Source organism: Drosophila elegans, unplaced genomic scaffold (genome assembly GCF_018152505.1).
Source record: "Drosophila elegans isolate 14027-0461.03 unplaced genomic scaffold, ASM1815250v1 contig_814, whole genome shotgun sequence".
In the NCBI taxonomy this organism is placed as follows: domain Eukaryota; kingdom Metazoa; phylum Arthropoda; class Insecta; order Diptera; family Drosophilidae; genus Drosophila; species Drosophila elegans.
In genome coordinates, this window is record NW_024546167.1 from 19,719,884 (window position 1) to 19,741,939 (window position 22,056).

General features: G+C 42.6%; 6 protein-coding genes across 7 annotated transcripts; 2 read left to right on the forward strand and 4 right to left on the reverse strand.

Annotated features, from left to right (window-relative positions):
• Positions 1-2,177: 2,177 nt before the first annotated feature.
• LOC108134674 (accessory gland protein Acp29AB-like) lies at positions 2,178-3,008 on the reverse strand. Its single transcript, XM_017255072.1, has one exon. The coding sequence runs from the start codon at positions 3,006-3,008 to the stop codon at positions 2,178-2,180; it is 831 nt and encodes a 276-aa protein (XP_017110561.1).
• A 732-nt stretch (positions 3,009-3,740) lies between these two features.
• LOC108134721 (trypsin-1) lies at positions 3,741-5,358 on the reverse strand. The gene is made up of 2 exons (XM_017255122.2): positions 4,678-5,358; positions 3,741-4,362 (listed from the first exon to the last, which is right to left on the reverse strand). The coding sequence occupies exons 1-2, from the start codon at positions 4,953-4,955 to the stop codon at positions 3,807-3,809; spliced, it is 834 nt and encodes a 277-aa protein (XP_017110611.1). The 5' UTR covers positions 4,956-5,358; the 3' UTR covers positions 3,741-3,806.
• Positions 5,359-5,465: 107 nt separating this feature from the next.
• Positions 5,466-9,739, reverse strand: LOC108134716 (leucine--tRNA ligase, cytoplasmic). The gene is made up of 6 exons (XM_017255116.2): positions 9,605-9,739; positions 8,617-9,455; positions 7,889-8,460; positions 7,368-7,826; positions 6,063-7,303; positions 5,466-6,003 (listed from the first exon to the last, which is right to left on the reverse strand). Exons 1-6 carry the CDS (start codon positions 9,605-9,607, stop codon positions 5,566-5,568), a joined length of 3,552 nt encoding a protein of 1,183 aa, XP_017110605.1. The 5' UTR covers positions 9,608-9,739; the 3' UTR covers positions 5,466-5,565.
• Positions 9,740-9,868: 129 nt separating this feature from the next.
• On the forward strand, positions 9,869-12,453 carry LOC108134720 (PAT complex subunit CCDC47). The gene is made up of 4 exons (XM_017255120.2): positions 9,869-10,304; positions 10,877-11,425; positions 11,653-12,000; positions 12,069-12,453. The coding sequence occupies exons 1-4, from the start codon at positions 10,008-10,010 to the stop codon at positions 12,306-12,308; spliced, it is 1,434 nt and encodes a 477-aa protein (XP_017110609.1). The 5' UTR covers positions 9,869-10,007; the 3' UTR covers positions 12,309-12,453.
• A 640-nt stretch (positions 12,454-13,093) lies between these two features.
• On the reverse strand, positions 13,094-18,109 carry LOC108134718 (kinesin-1 heavy chain). Its single transcript, XM_017255117.2, has 2 exons — positions 16,688-18,109; positions 13,094-14,102 (listed from the first exon to the last, which is right to left on the reverse strand). Exons 1-2 carry the CDS (start codon positions 17,836-17,838, stop codon positions 13,241-13,243), a joined length of 2,013 nt encoding a protein of 670 aa, XP_017110606.1. The 5' UTR covers positions 17,839-18,109; the 3' UTR covers positions 13,094-13,240.
• A 365-nt stretch (positions 18,110-18,474) lies between these two features.
• On the forward strand, positions 18,475-21,308 carry LOC108134719 (myosin-9). 2 transcript variants are annotated; one of them, XM_017255119.2, is made up of 3 exons: positions 18,475-19,641; positions 20,134-20,484; positions 20,536-21,308. In XM_017255119.2, the coding sequence occupies exons 1-3, from the start codon at positions 18,772-18,774 to the stop codon at positions 21,115-21,117; spliced, it is 1,803 nt and encodes a 600-aa protein (XP_017110608.1). In that variant the 5' UTR covers positions 18,475-18,771; the 3' UTR covers positions 21,118-21,308. The 2 variants fall into 2 exon arrangements, with proteins under 2 accessions (XP_017110608.1, XP_017110607.1); XM_017255118.2 differs by having other exon boundaries at positions 18,478-19,641; positions 20,134-21,308.
• The last annotated feature ends 748 nt before the right edge of the window (positions 21,309-22,056 follow it).

The window sequence follows — 22,056 nt, forward strand, 5'->3', positions numbered from 1 at the left end:
TAAAAAGGTTTTAAAAGAAATAAATAAACCTTATTTGCAAATATAAGTATGTCTACATTTTTGTTTAAATTTGTTGTGTGTTTAAAAAATATTAAATTTTTCTTTTGTAAAAAAATTTAGTCTTCTAAAATCAAGATAACGAAATTTAATTGTACTTTATTTGGGAAGCTGTTTTTTCAGTGTAGCGTTAAACGTTTTCACCCAGCTGAATTTCGCCTTTATTCGACTCGTTCATAGGCTTCGTCAGGGTGACTTTGTTCGGCTTTGAGTGCCACAGATGATTTTGCTGATCTGTTGCCTAATCCTTTGGGGAACGGAATCAACAGTTGGTTGCAGACACACGGGCACACGCGGCGTATACGCACCGGTTTCATTGCACACTTATACCAAGTGGTATTTAGTATATATGTGTCTTCTCGAAGGCGAGAGCTTCGGCACGTCGTCACTGAATCGCGACTGCAAGTCAACTAAAAACAGTGGTTTGGGGCGTACTTTTGCTCTGCCGAAGGCACTCAGAATTATTCGTTGGCACTCTCAAGTTACAAGTTACAAAGTCATTCGCACGCAACAAAGGCCATTTGAGTTGGTCAGAATGTTATTCAACAAATTATTTTAGGGACAGACAAGCGAATTCCGCAGTGGCTAAAAATCTCCTTAGCAACATTAAAATAATTTCAATTATTAGCAAAAGCTTCTTAAGAAAGTTGTTAATAAGCTATATATAAAATTATATATAATACTAAAAATCTCTATTGCCTTAATAAAAAAAAACAATATTTTATAAAAATTTCATAAATTTTAACAGATAGTTGTTTTTATTTGTTATTTTTTTTAAGAGTTTTTCTTGATTATAAGTTATTTTTGATTAAATAATATTTGTCATACTAAATTTAAAGATTTTTTTGGTCTCTTATTGGGTCAATTATATTATTTTATTTTTTAGAAATAAATAAAAAATTTGAAGTTTAAAGATAACGTCAATTACGTTAGGGATTAACATAAGCAACTTTTTGCTTAGTATTCATTACATTCCCTTTGACACCTCTGAGTTAGGCAATTAATTAATAATCGTACAAGCTAACTCAGACATTGTTTTAACATTGCAAAAAATTAAAAAAGCAAAAGTGAGAGTGACGAAACAAAATCTTCACAATTATGGCCCACTTCAACTGATCAGCTTGTGTGATCATTTTTGTAATGCCAAGGCTATATAAGTACATACATCTAGATTATGTCACATCTAATATTAATTTTCCCAAGCTAATTTATCCGTAAGAACACAACAAAAAAAAAACGACTCCGGTCAATAGAAAAATAACCCACGCCAACTGATTGCCTTTTGCATTTGTTCATACCAAATACAAAGTTGTTCAGACGTATACGTAATGCAAGTAATTGCGTATACGCCGCATGTAACACATGAACGGAATGGCAGGCCGATAAGCCTCCCAACGAAACAATTAAAATGTGATGTGATGCCTGGACATCGAAACGCAGTGCCGACCCCCCGCATCTAAGCCCATCTAAAGGTCGCAGGACTCGTGCCAGGACTACTGACTACCGACATCCCCCTAACGTGGCCAACTAGACTCCGACCTCGAGCAACGCGACATGCGCCTGCAAAGTGTGCAAAATCCAGGTGGGTCGCGTGTCTTGCAAGTTGACTGTGTGCCGGCAACGTGTGCGGTGTGCGGATGTTCGCGTCCGAACAGCAGATTATGAAATGATTTTAGGGGATCAGATGCTTACACGATTGTTGATTTATGACTCTGAATACATGTCTACACCAAAAAAAAAATTTTGCACCATTGGGTATAACAAATTTCTCAAGTTGAGTATTAAATTAATACCAGGAAGTATCGCAATTGTTTAAAAAACTCTGGGCAAAGATTGTGTGTCAACAAAATATATTAAAACATATGCAATGTACCATAATGTTATTAAAACCTTAATTTATTTATTGAAAATGTTTAAAATATTTTTCTTTTTACATTTTAGTGGATAATAAGAATAATCGGAATTCCGAAAAAGAAATAAGGTTTTCTGGGGTTCCACTTCAATGACGTATTTAGCAATTGGTAGGAAGGAATCTGAAATAATTTTGGGCTAAAAGGTTAAGGGTATCTGAGCACTGAGTATTGTACCCAGAAATATGGATGTTATATGATATATTAACACTAAACTTCTTCATCAGCCTGGCAAATAAATTTTTTTTCGATCGAACACAACATTAGTAAGTTCCTGGCTATTTTAAACTCCTTGAAAAAGAAGTCAACGCAGCTCGGATGTCCGAACAAATAGTCGGGCTGGCCATCTGTCCAATTCAAAAAGGCTGGTTTACCAGAGGCCAAGGACACAAAGGTGCCCTTCTCTGCGTGATCGTTTGTGCCCAACCAGTAGCCCTCATTGTTGTTGAGTCTCACGCTTAAAGCGTCTAGCTCCTCTTGGTCCTTAATCGAGGCCAGATGGCCACCCAGTTGGCGACAGGTACTGGCGGCACTTTGCCAATCCACATAACTGTCCTTTTCGATGTAAAAATACCTTGAGCCAATCAGCTCGAACTTCGGGGGGATGCTTTTTGTTGGTGCGACTGCCTTTGGCCCAAAATTCTTTTGCAACGCTTCCAGTTGATTATGCATACTGTTCATCTGCGAAATGATTTTCCCCAGTGAACTCTCAACTTTGGAGAGCGATTCATTAAAAACTTTATGTTGGGCATCCAGCTTGTCCTGTAGATTATTTTCAAAGACTATAAATGATTCCGGCAAGTCCATCCTGTCCAGCCATGAGTCCTTGGGCTCCTGTGATCTTGCTATCATTTGGTTGCAGGTACTCCAGCGATCCTGATTGGCAACAACGTAATCCATCACTGTTCGCATCCTTGAGAAGCAGTGTCCATCGCAGCGGGTCTCAAGGTCCTCCAGGGGTCTTCTTTTATATGCTGCCTGAGATCCGTGACATCCGCCAGAAATCATCACAAAGAACAAAAGCGCCTTAAACTTATACATCTTTGTGTTATTGTTGAAACAGTAGAAGGGAATTAGATCAGCTTTTGAAGGCAACTGAAATAATTTCGCCCTCTTTCGTGTTTTTATACGCTCTCTGCCAGCGCTTATCAATGACGTATATGTATTGTTATCAATCGGTAGAGATGAATTTTAAATATTTTTGGTGCTAAAAGGTTACGGGTCTGTGAGTACTGCAATTATTTGAGATTAAGTTGACCGCAGATAACTTCTGTTTCGGAGGAGTGAAAAATAAAAAATCTTTGTCACTTTTGCAATTGATATCAAATTTGTCAAATTTGTTTCAATTGCCGAAGAAGTTTATTTGTAAACAGTGATATTTTATAATATTAAAAAAAAGTTGTTATTGTTCTTTTTGCAATTGATATTCTATTATTAGATATTAATTTCAATTACTTAGCTTATTTAAAAAAAAACATGCTTTATAAAACAGTCGTGTCTTATGTGGCGCCATCTGCCGATATGCAGGGTCAACATTATAAGCTAAGAGCGAGCAGTTCTTTCACTCTCTTCGATTTTAAAATATTAAGTGACGTCATAATTCGAATTTTCTTAATAACTTCTACAAAATTGGTTCGATTTGGAAAATTTTAAGTGTGTCCGTAGATATAAACCGAATAAACATTTAAAGCCTAATAACAAGCCTTTACCTTGTCTCAGAATATCATTGCAGAGTTTCGGGAGAAGCGGGTATGATTAAAAGCAATTAATATATTTAGATGAACAAATTTTGCATTTATTGTTTTGTCAAACTAGGTTTATATTGTGGGTTTAATTCTTTTAAACACCACTGTGCTCCTTGATCCAGTCCCGGGCAAAGCTCACTCTAGAGTAGACACCCGGATAATCCGGTTTAGCACAACCATAGCCCCAGCTAACCACGCCCACCAGTTCGCCCGCCTCGCTGACCATCGGACCACCGGAATCCCCTTGGCACGCATCCTTGCCGCCCTCCAGAAATCCGGCACAGATCATTCGCTCGGTAACACCGCCATACTGCTTGTACTTCTCGCTGCACAGCTCCTGATTGACCAGAGGCACCTCCACCTGACGCAGCCACTCCCTGGACTCCAGCAGGTTCTGGGTATTGCCCCAACCGCTCACAAAACAGGTCGTCCCGTCCATGAACTTCATCTGCGACTCGGGCAGCCTGATGGCCTTTTTGGTCTCATCGAACTGGATGGGATGCGCCAGCTGGAGCAGTGAGAAGTCATAGTCAACGTTGGTGTAGTTAAACTGCGAGTGCTGAACAATTTTCTGAACCCTCAGCAGTTGTCCGCTGCGAGCAAATTCACTGGTTCCCAGGCGAACTTTCAGGCGATCTGCTGTTTTGCCACTGTTATTTTTGGTAGAATTTTCATTGTGAATATAACTATTAAGCATGTTAACTTCGGCAAGCCGAATTTAAACATATAATTCTTAAAAACGAATTAATTTACAAAATTTTAACAGTTTGCTCCTAAGTCAGCTATAGGATATAGTCATCCGATCAGTAAGACATTTATATCTATATATAAGAGCAATATTTAATGCAAAATACACCGAGTTATGTAGAAATTTTAAATAAATATTCAAAATTGTATAGTTTAAGCCCGGTTGTTTCTATGGCGGCTAATAGGATATATATGGATATAATTACTTTGTTACTTACTAAGTGCAATGGGCGGCAGTCAATATCCACTCCTCCGAAATCAGGGAGCCTCCACAGATGTGAGACGACGTCTGCAGCGAAACCTGATGCGGTGCATCGGTGATGTTGATGCGATGACCTCCCACAATCCGACCATCCAAGCGGGGTGATATTTTCCATGGTTTTTCCAGCATATCCTTTAGCGAACGCTGCCTTTTAATGGGCTGTGGTATTAGACAAACGCCGGCCAAAACCAAAAGGCTGCACTGCAGCAGTAGAATCAAGCGAAGAGCCAACATGGTTATGTACTATGGCTTTTAGCAGAGCAATGCCTTATATAGGTGTTCTTCTTTTCTTGGATTAGTGATAGCCACCCAGTGGGCAGAAGACCCGCTGAGAGACCACTGTTCAGCTTATCTGTTCAGCCAACTGACACACTAAACACGTTGTTTAGGGGTGGCATTGGATACACTCTCGCTTACAATTAACAATCAAGTCAGTTATCTTTAGTTACAATTAATTGGGGCACATTTGTTTCCTTTACAAGGTTGCAAGTTCACGTTTGAATGTTGAGCATAAATTAAACATGCATTTGATACAATTTAGTTTAGTTTTTAGCAAGGCATACCAATGAAAACAATAACAAAAGACCCAACTCATTTACAAATATGTGAAATGTTTCTCTTAAATTAAAATAATATTGTTTTTCTAAACGAGCAAAGCCATTTTTGCTAATGCTTTTAGTTACTAGTTAGCATTTAGTTTTAAATCTCAAGCTAACGTTATATAAAATATAATTTTCATTTGACTTGGAGCTCACAGTTCATTTTAATAGCCATGGATTTGTTTAACAAGGTCGTGTTGTTTCATTTAATGAATAAATTAGTATAGCTTGTGATGCTCTTCGACTTAATCCACCACATAGATAAGATTTCTGCCCACTTCCGTCAGTTTTCCGGCCTGCTCCAGGCTCACCTTCTTGGCCGCCACATCCAGAACAAAGTTGCCTTCGGTGAGCAGGGACTTGCCCGTTTTGTAGTCCCCAAAGTTGGGCATCTTTCTGGGTCCCAGAATGGGATCCACATGGGACCAGATCTTAAGACTGGCCGTGTCCGCCTTGAGGCCAATGATCTTGGCAAGCTTTTCGCGCAGCGAACGCACGGTGTCACCCTCGGAGATGACGGTGTTGACCTGGAAGAAGGAGGAGCGCTCGATGGGATTCGTCAGCTCCACGCTCACATTGGGTGCCACCGAGAAGCTGATGAAGGGCGAGCCAGGACGAACTTCCTCACGAGTTTTCTCCGGCGCAGACGGATCATCGGTATACTTAATTTCCAAGACGTCGAGCTAAAAAGCAATTAAGAGTTAATAAGAGGGAAACGATCAAAAAGTTTAGAGCTACTTACATCCAGTGTGTTTTTCAGATACTCCAGATTATTGACCAACACCTGGCGCTCGTCGAACTCCAAAGTGACGGCCAGGGCAGCCACACCCTTGCCGGATTCCACCTTCTCGCGAATCATCTGGGCGAAGGGCATCACGCGTTTCATGAACTTCTTCAGCTCCGCCTTTTGTTGCAGCGTCGCCGCAATGACTTTGTTATCCGGCAGGGCCTGCGATTTGTTGAACAACTCCTTCATGGTGTCCAGCACACAGCACTGCCACGGCGGATAAGTCTTGGCCACCCAGATGAGGCCTCTGTTGGGCTTCGCTGCTTGGACATCCGCAGACTTGTCTTTTCCCGCCTTGCCCTTGAATTGCAGCAGGTTCTTGAGGTTCAGACGGAACGAATGGGCGGCCTCCATGAGATATTCGGAGCACAGGATATCCACTTCGTTGATCTCCCCCACTTCTGGCCAGCGAGCATGAACAATGGACTCCTTGTTGCCCAGCAATCCCCACACATGCTCCGCCATGTGCGGACAAATGGGGGACACCAAGAGGGCTTGCCGGCGTATGAACTCCAGCACCAGATCCTCGTGCATTCCCTGGGTGCCGCACAGTTGGCTGTACTTGTCCCTGGCCAACTGCAGCTCGTAGAAGCCACTTCGCAAGGCCTCCTTGAACAACATCTTCCGGTAGTTGTCATCCGTTTGCTGCGTCTTCAAGTTAAGCTCGCTCAGGAAGACCTGATCGTTGAAGGTCTTATCCTTGCCCTTTCGCAAACTGCTCCTGCTGTCCAGCATCTCCTTGACCCACTCAATGAAGGTGTAAAGACGCAGGATGCCAGCGTCTGCCGTGCTCTCCACAAAATTGGCATCCTCCACACTGTCGCCTGCGTCGGCCAGACAAAGACGCATGCCATCGGCTGAGAACTTGTCCACAGCCTCGGTTAGCGTTAGGAAGTTGCCATCCGATTTGGACATCTTCGATGAGTTGAGCAACAGGTGACCATTCACACGCATGCCCTTGGGCCATTTGTTCTCATCGTTTGGCCAAATGGCAGCATGATTGTACAGACAGAAGGTCAAATGGTTCTGGATGAGATCCTTGCCAGAGACACGCAAATCCATGGGATACCAGTACTCAAACTCACGACGCAAGACAGCCAGATGCTCCTGTTTAATGGCTGTTTTCTTGGGCAGTGGGGTTTCCTTAAAGAAGATGTAGTCCCAGATCTCGGCGGTCATGTCAGAAGGTTTGATGCCTGCAAAAGCGGAGGGGAAATATAAATAAACAAAGTTCGCTATAAGAGTAATAAGTTCACCCACCAAATGGACCTGGCTTCTCGCCGCGGAAAGTGCCGCCCTGCAGCAAGTGCACCACCGTGTAGAAGGCCATGTAGATGGTGGAATCCGAGAGGGACTCAATCAGCCACTTGTCGTCCCAGGGCAGTTTGGTTCCCAGACCGTAGGTCCTGGAGCAGGCGTACTCGTGCAGCCAGTTCAGGCAGGCTTCGAAGTTGTTGCGCGCCTCCTCGTGGAACGTCTCCATGTCCTGCAGTATCTTGGTGGCCTGGGCCTGCCACACTGGCTCGCCGTAGTTCAAATACCACTGGTTGCACAGCGCCACCACGCATTCGTCAGCCGAACGCGACATGATGGTCTTCTCCGGTTCGTAGTAAACATCCGCCTCGTTGGCATCGACCAAACGCTTCTGCAGATCCTTTTTCACATCCTGAATCTTGCGGCCAGCAAATTCGCCCACCAACATTACGCCATCATAGAAACCTTTAGGTAAATAAATAAATTTATTATCAGAAAGTCATTAGGTTTTATTGAATTAAACTTACTCTTGAGGTAGCACATTTCCTTGGCTTCGGCCAACTTGTCCTTGTCGTTTTGTGACTGAATCTTGAGCGTCTCATACGCATGGACGGCACTTAGTTTGCCCAGAGTAGGCACTTCGATGATGGGAATGGGCTCATAGGGCAGCACCATCTCATCCTTCAGTCCGTACTTCTGGCGGAATGCCTCCTTCTTTTGCAGATCCACCAGGGCGGCATAATCATCGGGGGAATCGGAGGGCACCGAAGTGACCACTCCAGTGCCCTTGTCCTCCTTGATGCTCAGCATGGGCAGCGTGTATACGATTTTGTGCGGGGTCAGAGGAGCCGAGAGGGGCACTCCCAGCAGCTCTTGGCCAGTCAGTTCAGCCAGCACCTTGACATCACCCTCCTCGGCTGTGAATCCCTGGTAAGTCATGTTTCTGGCCGCTCGCCGTGTGCTGATCCACACCTCGTTATTTCTGCTGGTCTGCCAGGCAATGTACTTGATGTCCGGATGCAGCCAGCAATTGGTCTGGCCATACATCGTCTCCGGACGCAGAGTGGCGGCCACCATGTAAATCGGCTGCTTGATGGAGCTGAAATTAATAAGATTGCAGGATATATATGAATTTTCTATTGAGTATTTGACAAAAATTCAATTTTCAATTGAATATTCTTCATCTGGTACCAAATTCTGTACCATTTAAACTGAGATTACAAAATCATATTATAGAGAAAACCCTTATTTGTACCTCAAAGCCTTTGGCGCCTCCAGCACCTTCATCTTGATGAGCGTGTACTCCTGGGGACCCACTCCCTCGCCGGAAGAGCGATCGTGGTCCATGCAGGGCTGCCCATCCTTGGGCGAGTAGATGGTGTACCGCTTGCCGTACATGATCTTGCCCCTTGCCTTCAGGTGATTGAACTGCCAGCGTACGAACGAATCGAAGTAGGGATTGGCATCGGTGGTGATGAAGGTGCGCCGCCAATCGATGTGCACGCCAATCCGCTTGAGATCCTGCACCGCCAGCGGTGGGAAGTAGTTAAGCCAGTGCTCGGCATTGGCAAAGTCCTTGATTTCCTCGTCCTTGAGGCCGAGGCTCTGCATGATTTGCCATTGATATTTGGCGGCTCCCGTCTTGGCCACCGCCTTGCTCTTCTTTCCCTTCGACTTGTCCTTGGGCACTTCGGATGCGGTGGTTTCCACGGCAGCTGGGGCCACATCCTGGCTGTCCGGGAACGTTGGTGGAAAGCCGAACTGCTCCAATTCCCGGGTTAACTTATCCGCACAGGCCTTGATGGGCATGCCAGTGCAGTGGAAGCCAAAGGGCCAGAGGACACGACGTCCCTTGAGGCGGTGATACCGCACCGAGTACTCCGCCTTGGACAGGGAGAAGGTGTGACCCAAATGGAGGCGTCCATTCATGTAGGGAAACGGAAAGGTCACAAAGAACTTCTCCGCCTGGCGTTTTTTGGGCGCCGTCGGCGCATCCGACTGGTGCACCTTCTCCAACTCCCATCGCTGCTGCACTTGCTGCTCGATCTTCTGAAGATATTCCACCTTAAAGGTGCCTTTCCGTTCGCTGGTGGCCTATGGCATATAAACTAATTAGCATGTGTACAATATTTGCATTTTAAATGCAGTCATTCAGCGGCGAATTGCATCAGCCGGCATGCGTTCGTGGCAATTTCGATGAGTCATTAATCGAGGGGGGATTTTCTATACCGATAAGAACTCACCATTGTCGATTTGATGCAGGCACTTGTAATTGTTTAAAACAATTCTTTTATTCAGATTGCCGCACTCAACAGAAAATAAAATAAGTTTCGCACTGCAACGTGTTTACCTTCGCCAGTGTGACCGTGGGTGATTACTGTTAAAATAATACCATACGAGCTTTTCGTATTTTATTTATACCATTTTCACACTGCTAAACCATTTTATTTTTGTCCGTTTCAATATTTTGCTTACGGCAATCTATCTATCAGGCCGGGCGGTATATTTTAACGAACGATCGACGGTCACACTTCAAATTTAACCTAGTTTTTTTTTCTTAATTAGTTGTGAAAAGTTTTAGGACATTTAGATAAATTGTAACTTAAGTTAACCGACCAGATTGCGCCAACACGTGATCCCGCCAAGATGCGACCAGTATTTGCCTTTCTGCTGCTGGCGCTCCTCTGCTTTGCGAGCACAAAATCGGAGGAGAGTGACTTCGAGGAAGACGATGGTGATTTTGCCGAATTCGACGATGGCAATTTCTACGCGGAACCAGCGGCCAAAAACGCGGACTCCTTTTCCGGCGGAGCAGGATCGATCCGTGAGGATCAGGTTGCGGCCCCCAAGGACTCCACCCAGTCCCGCAAGCCAGCACAAAATGTGGAGAGCGACGAGGAGGATGGTCTTGTGGAGGACGATGACGAGTTCGAGCACTTTCAGGTAAACAAAGACAGGTGTTCGGTTTTCCATGGCGTGACACAAGGGTTAAGAACTTTGATCACGTACTAAGCCTATCGATTCAAATGCTTCATTAATTAGTAATTCTGTCTAATTGGATTGGTTTTAAGTGCCCTTCTTGGACTATAGAATGTCAAGGGAGAGGCTACAATTCCAATATATATTTTTAACTAACCATTAATTAATTATATCAAGCGTTTTAAACTTTCATCTTTTGTGACAGAAAGTATTTTATTTAACTTTCTTTATCTCTAAGTTTTTTAAAAAGCTGTTTTTAAAACTCGAAGACATTATAAGCCTGTAAAATTTGTTAAAGTGTTATCATCACTTGCTTAATTATGTAACTAGATATCAGTTAATTTAAAATAAAATAAGTTTCTTTAGCTAAAAAGGAACAACATTTGTAAACAATTTTGATAACTACTTCAACAGTTGTAGGCAAATGTTTTCTGCTAGTTTATTAGATCTGGTCTAATTTTATCACATTGATATTTCTAAAAAGTATACCAATCTGGCTAAAATAAAACACCCATTTTGATATATTATATTTTCAGGATGAAGAAGAGTTCGAGGGTTACGATGGCGGAGACTCCAAGGACCCGCCCATCGACCAGAAGGTTGAGCCCAAACTGAACATACCCAACATACCGCTCCACTTCCGCACCCACTGGGACTCCTACTGGATGGAGATGCTCATGGTGGCCGGCCTGTTGGCCTACTTTGCCAACTTCTTTGCGGGCAAGGCGAAGAATGCGCGTTTGGCGCAGCTCTGGTTCAGCACGCACAGAGCCCTGCTCGATGAGAATTTCGCCCTGGTGGGGGACGATGGCAAGGCGGATAACGAGAATCCAGGACTGATCAAGGAGAGCGAGAGTCTCTACACCTTGTGGTGCTCTGGCAGGACCTGCTGCGAGGGCATGCTCGTCGAGCTGAAGATGATCAAGCGACAGGATCTGGTCTCCTTGGTGGCGGGATTAATGCGACCACAGCTGGATCAGGCCCACATCAAAATCGAACTCACACGCGGCGTAATGGATGCATTTGTATTTGCAGTCGGTACCAAAAAGACCATTACCAAGGTCTTTAAAGAGTACACAGATCTGGTAAGCCCTCGAATATATTTACACTGTGCTATATGTTTAGCGATTTGACTTTCTGTCCCTGAAAGTATTAAACTCCTTTGGGTTTTTCAAGCTTAGTTCAATACTTAAAATATTGTAGCTTTATTGTAGGTACGGTCATAAAATAACATTATGTTGCTATAATTTCCGAAACTAAAATATATATTATTCATACCTTTAACTAAGATTATACCCATATTTTTTTGCAGAGCAAGTTCTGTAGTTTAGTCGGCAAGCCGGAGGATCGCTACAACGTGCCCACCGGCTTTGGTGTGCTCTCCGAAGTTCCGGAGGCCACGTCCGCCATACTCGAGTCACGCGTTATCACTGCACTTAACAAGTACCAAAGCTATATCGATTACCTGCACATCTCGGACCAGTTCAGTGGGCCCATCCAGCAGGAGGAGGGCGGCACCCTCAAGCAGCCCGAGACGAAGGCCGTTCTCCTGGCCGGCTTCAATCTGCCCAAGCACGCCGAAATGGAGACCATTAAGCCGTTGTTATTGTTGATCTTTTATTTGATGGAACGCCTGAAGACCTACCGCATGTCCAAGGAGGTAGCTAACCATAGATTACTCTTTCTTTCCGAATTATCTTGTGACTTATTATATCATTTATTTTGTAGGGCAAAGCCAAGTCGGACAAGAATCGGCAGCGCGTCGAGGAGGAGTTCTTGAAGAGCACCCATGCTGCTCGTGCTGAGGCCGCCGCTCAGCGTCGCGAGGACAAGCGCAAGCAGGAGAAGGAGCGCATCCTGGCCGACGAGGATCCGGAGAAGCAGCGTCGCTGGGAGGCCAAGGAGCAGAAGCGGCAGGCCAAGCGGAATGCGCCCAAGATGAAGAGGCTGGCCGTCAAGTCGCTGTAGATCTACGTCGCCAGTGTGTGCCATTTGCACGGCAAGGAGCGCTCCTCCTTAACGTACACAAAAACCGACCATTTGTAGCTCTTCCTCTCAAATGCCACAATAAAAGCAATATCTATTTGTTTCCTATGGAGCGCCAAAACAAAAATAGCCTCTGTGTCTACCTAAACTGGATAATTTAAAGCGATAAGCAACGATGAGATAGTGGGTGAGATAAGTAAGTACAAGCCTTTGTAATATAAGCTATACGTACGTTATAAGCAACTGATTTTTACAGTGTAGAATGAATTCATTTTTTTCAGTTTTCAGTCGAAGGTTTGTATGTGAGTAACGAACAACTCTATTCGGATAAGCCTACAAAATATTTATAATTAATGACTAATGCTTGTAAGCTCCTTGAAATAAGTTATATTAAACCTATTTATATTTATATTAATATTTATATGATCTTTGAAGTTAATTATGAAGTATGTAAGCTTTACTTAGTTATTTTGTTGAACGAAAGAACACAATTATTTATTATTTTGACTGGGATTCAGATAATAACAATTTAAATGAGCTATGGCCATCTTATTTAACTTAATTGTAGAAATAGTAGATACGATCAAATCTCACAACTTAATTATCTAAACAGGAAAAATATTTGTATTTACTGTAGCTATTTATATTTAAATACTTATTTATTATTTGTATATTTATAACTGATCATAGCTCACAACTTATTTAGTTAAATAGGAATACTAGTAAGATCCCCTGTAGTTATTAACGTTTAACCACTTATTCAGCTATTTAGTTGGCCGAAAGAATACTAATATTTATTAGCTTAACAGAGATTTGGATTACAAACAAATTGGAATGAGCAGTTTGCGAATCGAACAATTTTTTCACAGGCACGGTACGTTTGATGAGCTTCGAGTGATCGATACCCAGCCAATTCAACACTTGACGGGGAAACAGTTCTCGTTGGACACATACGCTATGTGATTGCGCAGCGTTTTGATCTGTTTCTGGGCGGCATCGAAGCTGTAGGACAGGGTGTTCAGTTGGCCCTGCATCTCGCGGATGACGGCCTCGCGGTCGTTGACCGAAAGCGAGGCAGTTGCTCGGCACTGGGCCAACTCCTTCTCCAGCCGATTGATTTGCTCCTGCTGCTGCGACTTGATCAGCTCGGCTCGCTCCTTGGTGCCGGCTATGATCTTGGCCGATTCGGTGCGCAGCGTGTCGAGATCATCTTGGGTGGACTTGAGCTGCTCGCAGAAGAGATCCCGCTGGCGGAGCAGCTCCTCCAGTTCGTTACGGGCCTGGGTCAACTCCATTTGGCACTGGGCCAACTGCGGACGCACATCGATGCTGGGCTGCTCCAGTTGGGCCTTGCAGGCCTTCAGTTCCTTGCAAACCACCACCAGTTTGGTCTGCATCTCATCCTTTTCCTTGCAAACCTGCGCCAACTTCAACTGCTCGTTCTCCAGCAGCTTGGGGAAGTGGAGCAGCTCGTTGAGCTTCTCCTGGAACTTGGCTCGGATCTCCTTGACCTCCGTGTTGATCTGCTGCTCGATGCGCTTGTTGTTCATATTCAGCTTCTCCAGCGAGACGCACTGCTCCTCCACTTTTTGCTGCGCCAGCAGGTACTTGTTGCGGTAATCCTCCAACTGCTGCGACTGCTCCTTCATGATGCACTTGAACTCCAGCTGCTCCTCCTTCAGTTCGTTGACCCGGGCGCGAAGTAGATTCAACTCGGCAGCATCGGCATCCCCATCGCCTCCTTTCGATGGACAGGGACCGCAGATGCCCTTCATTCTGGTGAGGTGGGGATATGGGTTATTTATTTAAGTTTTTATACCCGTGAAGAATACATTTCTGCCCCTATTAAAAATATTTATTCTTGATCAACATATCAGCCTAACGAAGCAAGTTTATATAGCCAAACTAGACACTCAATTTAAAATCTATATGGGTAAATTATTATGATCCTTTGTTTAAAGTTACCTTTCTACCAAGTCATTTTTTAAAATTTTTAAAAAATCGATACAAAATTTGTAACAGATTTGTTTGAATGCAGATTTGCTGGCATTAAAGCCACAAACTTTTAGAGGTACGCCTTTTTTAATTCGGATTTCTGAGAGAAAAGTTATGCAATTAAAGGAGCTGGGCTTCGGTCATTTTTCGACAAACATCCATATTTGGGAAAAATTGAAAGGGGTACCCTCATCAAAATTTCAAGAAAATCGACCCGAAATTACAAGCCAATATTTAAACGCAGATTTATGGGAAACTAATCCAAAAACCTAAAGAATTAAGTCTTTTCCAAATCGGATATCTGTAAGAAAAGTTATGGAATTAAATATGCTGGTTTTGGTTCACTTTTCTGCAAGGCTTTTTTTTAAACTTAAATTTCATTAAATCGCTTAGAAAATCAACACAAAATTTAAGAGTAAAATTTGGATGCAGAATCCTAGAACACTAAACCACAAAGCTTAGGAAGCATGCCTTTTCAAAATCGGATTTCTGAGAGAAAAGTTATGCAATTAAAGGAACTGGGTGTGGGTCATTTTTTGACAAACATCCGTTTTTGGAAAAAATTATAAGGGGTACCATCATCAAAATTTCTATAAAATCAAACCATAATTACTAGCCAACATTTAAACGCAGATTTATGGGAAACTAATCCAAAAACCTAAAGAATTAAGTCTTTTCCAAATCGGATATCTGTAAGAAAAGTTATGGAATTAAATATGCTGGTTTTGGTTCACTTTTCTGCAAGCCTTTTTTTTAAACTTAAATTTCATTAAATCGCTTAGAAAATCAACACAAAGTTTAAGAGTGAAATTTGAATGCAGAATCTTAGAACATTAAACCACAAAGCTAAGGAGGCATGCCTTTTTAAAATCTGATTTCTGAGAGAGAAGTTATGCAATTAAAGGATATAGGTTTAGGTCATTTTTTGACAAACATCCGTTTTTGGAAAAAATTGAAAGGGGTACCATCATCAAAATTTCAAAAAAATCGACCCGAAATTACATGCCAACATTTAAACGCAGATTTATGGGAAACTAATCCAAAAACCTAAAGAATTAAGTCTTTTCCAAATCGGATATCTGTAAGAAAAGTTATGGAATTAAATGTGCTGGTATTGGTTCACTTTTCTGCAAACATTTTTTTTAATTTAAATTTCATTAAATCGCTTAGAAAATCTACAGAAAATCCAAGAGTGAAATTTGAATGCAGAATCGTAGATTACTAATCCACAAACCTTAGGAGGTATGCCTTTTTAAAATCGGATATCTGAGAGAAAAGTTATGCAATTAAAGGAACTGGGTTGAGGTCATTTTTCGACAAACATCCATTTTTGGGAAAAATTGAAAGGGGTACCATCATCAAAATTTCAAAAAAATCGACCCGAAATTACATGCCAACATTTAAACGCAGATTTATGGGAAACTAATCCAAAAACCTAAAGAATTAAGTCTTTTCCAAATCGGATATCTGTAAGAAAAGTTATGGAATTAAATGTGCTGGTATTGGTTCACTTTTCTGCAAACATTTTTTTTTAATTTAAATTTCATTAAATCGCTTAGAAAATCTACAGAAAATCCAAGAGTGAAATTTGAATGCAGAATCGTAGATTACTAATCCACAAACCTTAGGAGGTATGCCTTTTTAAAATCGGATATCTGAGAGAAAAGTTATGCAATTAAAGGAACTGGGTTGAGGTCATTTTTCGACAAACATCCATTTTTGGGAAAAATTGAAAGGGGTACCATCATCAAAATTTCGAAAAAATCGACTTGAAATAACAAGCCAACATTTAAACGCAGATTTATGGGAAACTAGTCCAAAAGCCTAAAGAATTAAGTCTTTTCCAAATCGGATATCTGTAAGAAAAGTTATGGAATTAAATGTGCTTGTTTCGATTCACGTCTCTGCAAGGCATTTTTTTAAATTTAAATTTCATTAAATCGCTTAGAAAATCAACAATAAGTACAAGAGTGAAATTTGAATGCAGAATCTTAGAACACTAAGCCACAAACCTAAGGAGGTATGCCTTTTCAAAATCGGATATCTGAGAGAAAAGTTATGCAATTATAAGTGCTTGGCTTAGGTCGCTTTTCGACAAACATCCATGTTTGGGAAAAATTAAAAGGGGTAACATCATCAAAGTTCCAAAAAAAAGTCTACCCTATAGCTGTTATAGGAATAATCGGGTAATATTTACTTAACTTGGTTGTTTTTTTTTTTTGTTGCCTAATATGGTTATATATTAAATCATTTGGGAGCCATTCCTTGCCTGCAAGGGTATATAAACTTTGGCTTTCCGAAGTTTCCCTTCTTTTAATACTAAATGAATGGTTTAATTTTTAAATGTAGCTTAAGGACAGCCCTACCTTTTCTGCAGCTCCTTCATCTGGCAGTCCTTGCGCTGGAACTCGGTCAGCAGGCGGGTGTAGTTCTCCTTCATCTTCTCGTACTTGTCGGCCTTGGTGTTCCGCTTGCCGCCGCAGATGACCAGCGGATCGGGATCCTCGGGACAGGGAGGCCGCGGTGGGCATGGCCTGGAGCAGGGACTGGCAGCCTCCTCCGCCTCCGCCTCCCCATCGTCGTCGTCCTGGTAGTCCGGGCAGGGCTCTGGGCCATCCCGATTGCTCACCTCCTGGAGCAGCTTCTTCACCGAAGCCTGCATGCTCTGGATGCGTCGCTTCAGCTTCTCCATGGACTCGCACTTGCCAGGCGATGGTGCAGCAGGCGGCATGGGACAGGGTTTCTTTTTCGGTGGAGGTGCACATGGCGGACCCATGCTGCTGCTGCTGCTCTCCTCCGGTGGACATGGGGGCTTGGGACAGGGTCCTGGACTGCAGACTGGCTGCTTTTTGCAGCTCATTATGGCACAGGCTATCTCCTCGATCATTTTCTTGTCCTCCGGACAGGCGCCCTTCATCTTCTGCATGGCCTTTTGCAGGGCGCAGATCAGCTTGTCATCCTGGCCAGCCATATCCCGCTGACCGCCACCAGCTCCTCCACCACAAACACTGGCACAGGAGCTGGCTTCATCCGCACAGGGATCTGTGCCACTGCCAGCCGGGGCACAAGGACCAATGCCACACATATAGGGCGACAGGTTGTCCTCATCCACAGTGGTGGTCATGGGCAGCTCCTTGTAGTGCCGGTGCGAGCCAAAGTTCTGCAGCTGCACGGCCCTGTTCATCATGGTGTGCAGCTTGATGTTCTCCTGCTCCATGCAGATCCTCAGCCTCTTGATCTCCCTCAACTCATTACGCGTCTTACACGGCTTGGCACACATATCCATTATGTTGCTCTTGATGTCCTGTATTATCTTGTTCTGGCAATCGATCTCCTTGATCAGCGCCAAGTACTCCATATACATGCGCGTCTGCTCCGGATCGTCCGAGGATTCGCCCAGCTTGGAGAAGAGATCCTCGTCGGGACCCTCCTCCATCATGTGCTGCTCGCCCAGGTACTGATTCTCATCGTCCTCGTACTCACCACCCTCGTCCGTGTACTCCGTGTTCTCCGCCATCTCAGCTTCTCAATATTCACTTTAACTTTATACCAAAATTTAACCAAGAAGTAAGTCTACCTATCTATCTATCTGAAGTTTCTTTTTTTTTCGTTTTTTATCCAGTTAGGATTACTAACGATTTTGGGCCACTTCCAATCTGGTTAAAATTTTAACACATATTCTGAAGGAGAAAATTTCGAACAAAAGTTTCAGAACGAATCAGTTGTTTTCTTCGTTAACGAATAAAATGAACTGAAAGATCGATTGGACTTCTGCCTTGGCAATTGGCAACAGATTTGGAATGGCCTGCTCGGATTTTGGGGCGGAGAACGAAGGTTCACGGAGCTCTACGTTGGGCTACCTCCAGTTAAAGTCTAGCTTCTCCAGAAATCTGGAGGATCAAACAAATCTTCTGAAGGAGAACAATGTTTCAGTTAATTTGTTCGGCGAAACAAACAACTATATTTACTACTGCCGCTACTTGAATTGGGTCAAAATTAAAACGCAGTCTAACTTAAAGGCAATGCAATTTTTTAATAAATAAATAAAATTACTTGTTTTAATAAAATAACTCTTATGACGAAGTTAAAATAAATATTAATTAATGTTTTAAAATGCTTATGCTAAAACAATTTTTATTGTTGTACTTTAGAAACAAATTTAATTAATTAAAGCAAAATAGCTTTATTATTAAGGTTTTTTAGTTATACCTATCATATATTTCCTCCTCCGCAACTCTTATTTCCGCGAACCACTATTATAATGCCATACGAGTAGGCGTAACATCATATTTTCTATCAAATAATTTTCGTAACGTCTCAGGCAAAAATATCTTCAATTTTTTTGGGAAACGAATGTGTCATAACGTTTTAAAAAATTCTCTGTTGGCCAAAAGCAGTGCAAAAAATTAGACAAGTGAATTTACAAACGAAATAGGCTAAATTTTCGTAGATGTTAAAGCCATCCAAGGGGTCACTGGCCACAAGACAACGCACACTTGGATTCCGACCGCAGAATCGTGCTAAAATCGAGGATCACAACCAGGAAAAAGACTCAATGGGCGAGGATTTCGAACTGGAGGAGAAGGGCGGAGATCAGTTGGATGAGAAGAGTAGCTATGTCTGTCTATCCCGGCGGAATTCCAAAATCCAGGGCTCGATGAGTGCCAGCAGTTTGGGTTTCAGGGATCACATTCCCGACGGAGAACCCGAATCGGAAGGTTATCGAAAAAATCACAACTCTGAGAGAAGGTCAAAAAATACACCCGATTCAGAAGCCATTGGCGACAAGTTAAAGGATGAACTCTGCAGATATAAGCAGGAGCTCAAGGAATACAACGAGACCACCAAGGACCTGGAGGAAAAGTATATGAAGATCAATTACGAGCTAAGCGAAATGCAGCAGAAACACGATCGTTTTGTGTCCAGCCGAGGACAAACTTCGGAAATGGATATGGAAAGTGAGGGCGATCCGGATAATTTCTATAGTTCGGCCAGCAGTGTGGCCTCGCAAATGACGGTCAAGCGGAAGAGTCCCCAAATTCTGCACAGCAATACCAGTTTCATGACCGTTCTCTCGGCCCGGAGTTCCTGTGACAACATTTCTCGTAAAAAATACTCCTCCGAAAGAAGCAATCATCAGCGAAAGGATCATCGAAGTAATGAAAATAGTGTATTTGATAGCCGTGTTGTGGAAACACTGGCCAGTCGACATGCTAAGCGGAGGAAGAGATCCTTGGAGCAGGACGATCGGGAGAGGGAGCCCGCCGCCTCCTTCAAGGATGTCTACAATGTGCTAAAAGACGTGATTAACACCTCACAGGTAAGCATCATTAATGAGGAAATATATGATACTCTAAGTGAGTAAGCAAAAGTTGCTTTTGTTTTTAAGAGGTGTCTATATCAGGTTCGTTAAACAGAAACAAGTAGGAGGAAGCGTTTATAAAGGTTGTTATTTATTATATATCTGGATCAATAGCTATGTGAGTTTGAGGGTTTTAAAGTCTGAGATTTGGGATCTTAAATGCAGTTTCTTGTTGTCATTTGTTTATTGGCTTAGTGTCTATCGACACACCAAAAATATTCCAAATCGAACCAGTACTTAAGAAGTTATTAGGAAAATACTAATTATGACGTCACTGCATGTTTAAAAAAGGTAGTCCACATAATTGAGAGAGCGAAAGAGAGCGAGGGAGTGCTGCTTGCTCTCAGCGTAAAGTGTTGACCCTTGACGGTAGATGGCGCCACCCGATGGTGTATTTATTTCAAAATTTGTTAGCTAATATTGGTTTTACCCCTTTTCACCCAAAATCAGGACCACAAGTACAAGCATGATCGAGATCGGGATAGAGATCCAAGGGATACGGGTGACCTGAGGCAACTGCAGAGCACCATCAAGAGCTTGAAAAGCGAGCAGCTCCAATTCCGGACGCTTATTCGGCAGCAACAGGACCGGATTGCGGACTACCACACGCGATGTGTGAAGGCCCAGGACATCATGAGCAACCAAAAGCACGAGATCGACAAGCTGCACCTGAACAACAAGCAATTGGAGACCAGCATATATCATGACATTGACAGTCTGCGCTCCAAGATCGACACCAAGCTGAAGAGTGTGTCCCATTTGCCCAAGAAGATGCGCGAAGAGCACTCCAAATACGAGAAGGTAATGCGGGAAAATTGTCTGCTGGCGGATAAACTTCATGCCCTCCAACAGGAGGCCATGCAACTGAAGGTCAAGATCGATGATCTGGGGCGAAGAAAACTGGTCACCATCAATAGACTAAAGGCGGCCGAAAGGGATCTGAAGATATTCAAGAACTACAACTCGGCTCTAAAGACGGAAAAGCGAAAATTAACCCAGGAACTGTCGACCATGAAGGATCAGCTGGAGCAACTCCAGGCGAGCAGTAAGAGGCAACTTTCCCGCCATCGCGAGCAGAGTGAAAAACAGCGCAGGGATCTGCAGAAAAGGATTTACGACCTGGAACTTAAGCTGAGTAGAAGTCAGAACTCAACCTCCAGTTTGATTCAGGAACGGGATAGCCTGATAGCCGAACTCCAGACGCAACTGCACACTTTGGTTCACAACTTCGAGGTGTCGCAGAAACACATACGGGTGCTCCGGCGGCACATCTACTCCATGACCAATCCGGGCGGGAATCCGGGAATTCCTGGCGGTGCTTCTGCTGGCATTGGCGGCTCCCAGCGACCCAGTTTAATCAGGATCAATCATACGCCACATGGTTCCAGCACTGGACGCATCGGTAACCCGCGAACGCTGATGGGCAAGATCTAGATAAAGATTGGCCATATATAACTATAACCCAAGATCTAGAGATCATGCCCATCAGCTGTCCAGGCAATTTGAAGGTAAGGTTTTTATAGTCTAGACCATATCATCAAGTTGCCTGGACTTTTCACGCCGATATCGTCTCGATACTGACACTTTTATTTGGTGATCATGCAAACTAATCGTCTTTTTACAAACCCTGTTAGTATCTGGTTTTAATGGGTTAGGGATTTGGCAATTGGTACTACCTTTTTTAGAAATCCAGGAGTATGTGGAAATATATTTAGGTGTAAGGAAGCAAGCACACTGATAAAAAAAAATATATTTCTGACAATTGCATTCAAAAAACTTGTATTTAGATTAAATATTAAATCAAAGTATATTAAATAGCATGTTTTAAAATGGTTCCTATTTGATTTAAATGCATTTTATTTAAGTTAAATATGGTTTAAATCTAAATTTAATTTTTAGATATTAAAAAAAAAATTCCAATAACACTTTGAACAAGTCCTGTATTTTTAGGTTTTCTGAATAATATTATTCTAAATTTTTTTAACTAAAAAATGTTAAAAAACAAGAATTATATTATATTAAAGTATAGTCGTACTTAAATGTAAAGCTTCGTTTTTTCTGAGTGAAGTAAACAATAATAAATTATACAGTTTGAAATCCAACGTTGCAATCAAGAATCAAAATGAATAATTATGGAAACAAAATATTTATTTTTTGTGTTAATCATCCACATATATGTACCATAACACTTTGTATTTTTAATTTTTCAAATTGTGTGATGTTGTTTGAGCAGCTATTGCGTTTGATGGTGCTGATATATGAAGATTGTCATTACGGTTGCCCTGCTTCCAAAGTCTCGTGAAGGTCGGCTGATTATAGGGATTTGTGACTAATCCTGCGACGCATTCCTTGATATAATTCAGGCAGCAATTG

Coding starts and splice junctions, on each gene's coding strand:
- LOC108134674 (XM_017255072.1), bottom strand. CDS start 3,008: ATGTATAAGTTTAAGGCGCTTTTGTTCTTTGTGATGATTTCTGGCGGA.
- LOC108134721 (XM_017255122.2), bottom strand. CDS start 4,955: ATGTTGGCTCTTCGCTTGATTCTACTGCTGCAGTGCAGCCTTTTGGTT. Junction 4,363..4,677: donor ACTGCCGCCCATTGCACTTA/GTAAGTAACAAA, acceptor CAAAAATAACAG/TGGCAAAACAGCAGATCGCC.
- LOC108134716 (XM_017255116.2), bottom strand. Junction 8,461..8,616: donor GAGGCGCCAAAGGCTTTGAG/GTACAAATAAGG, acceptor TATTAATTTCAG/CTCCATCAAGCAGCCGATTT. Junction 6,004..6,062: donor ATCTGAAAAACACACTGGAT/GTAAGTAGCTCT, acceptor ATTGCTTTTTAG/CTCGACGTCTTGGAAATTAA.
- LOC108134720 (XM_017255120.2), top strand. CDS start 10,008: ATGCGACCAGTATTTGCCTTTCTGCTGCTGGCGCTCCTCTGCTTTGCG. Junction 11,426..11,652: donor TTAAAGAGTACACAGATCTG/GTAAGCCCTCGA, acceptor ATTTTTTTGCAG/AGCAAGTTCTGTAGTTTAGT. Junction 12,001..12,068: donor CCTACCGCATGTCCAAGGAG/GTAGCTAACCAT, acceptor TTTATTTTGTAG/GGCAAAGCCAAGTCGGACAA.
- LOC108134718 (XM_017255117.2), bottom strand. CDS start 17,838: ATGGCGGAGAACACGGAGTACACGGACGAGGGTGGTGAGTACGAGGAC. Junction 14,103..16,687: donor ATGAAGGAGCTGCAGAAAAG/GTAGGGCTGTCC, acceptor CCACCTCACCAG/AATGAAGGGCATCTGCGGTC.
- LOC108134719 (XM_017255118.2), top strand. CDS start 18,772: ATGTTAAAGCCATCCAAGGGGTCACTGGCCACAAGACAACGCACACTT. Junction 19,642..20,133: donor ACGTGATTAACACCTCACAG/GTAAGCATCATT, acceptor ACCCAAAATCAG/GACCACAAGTACAAGCATGA.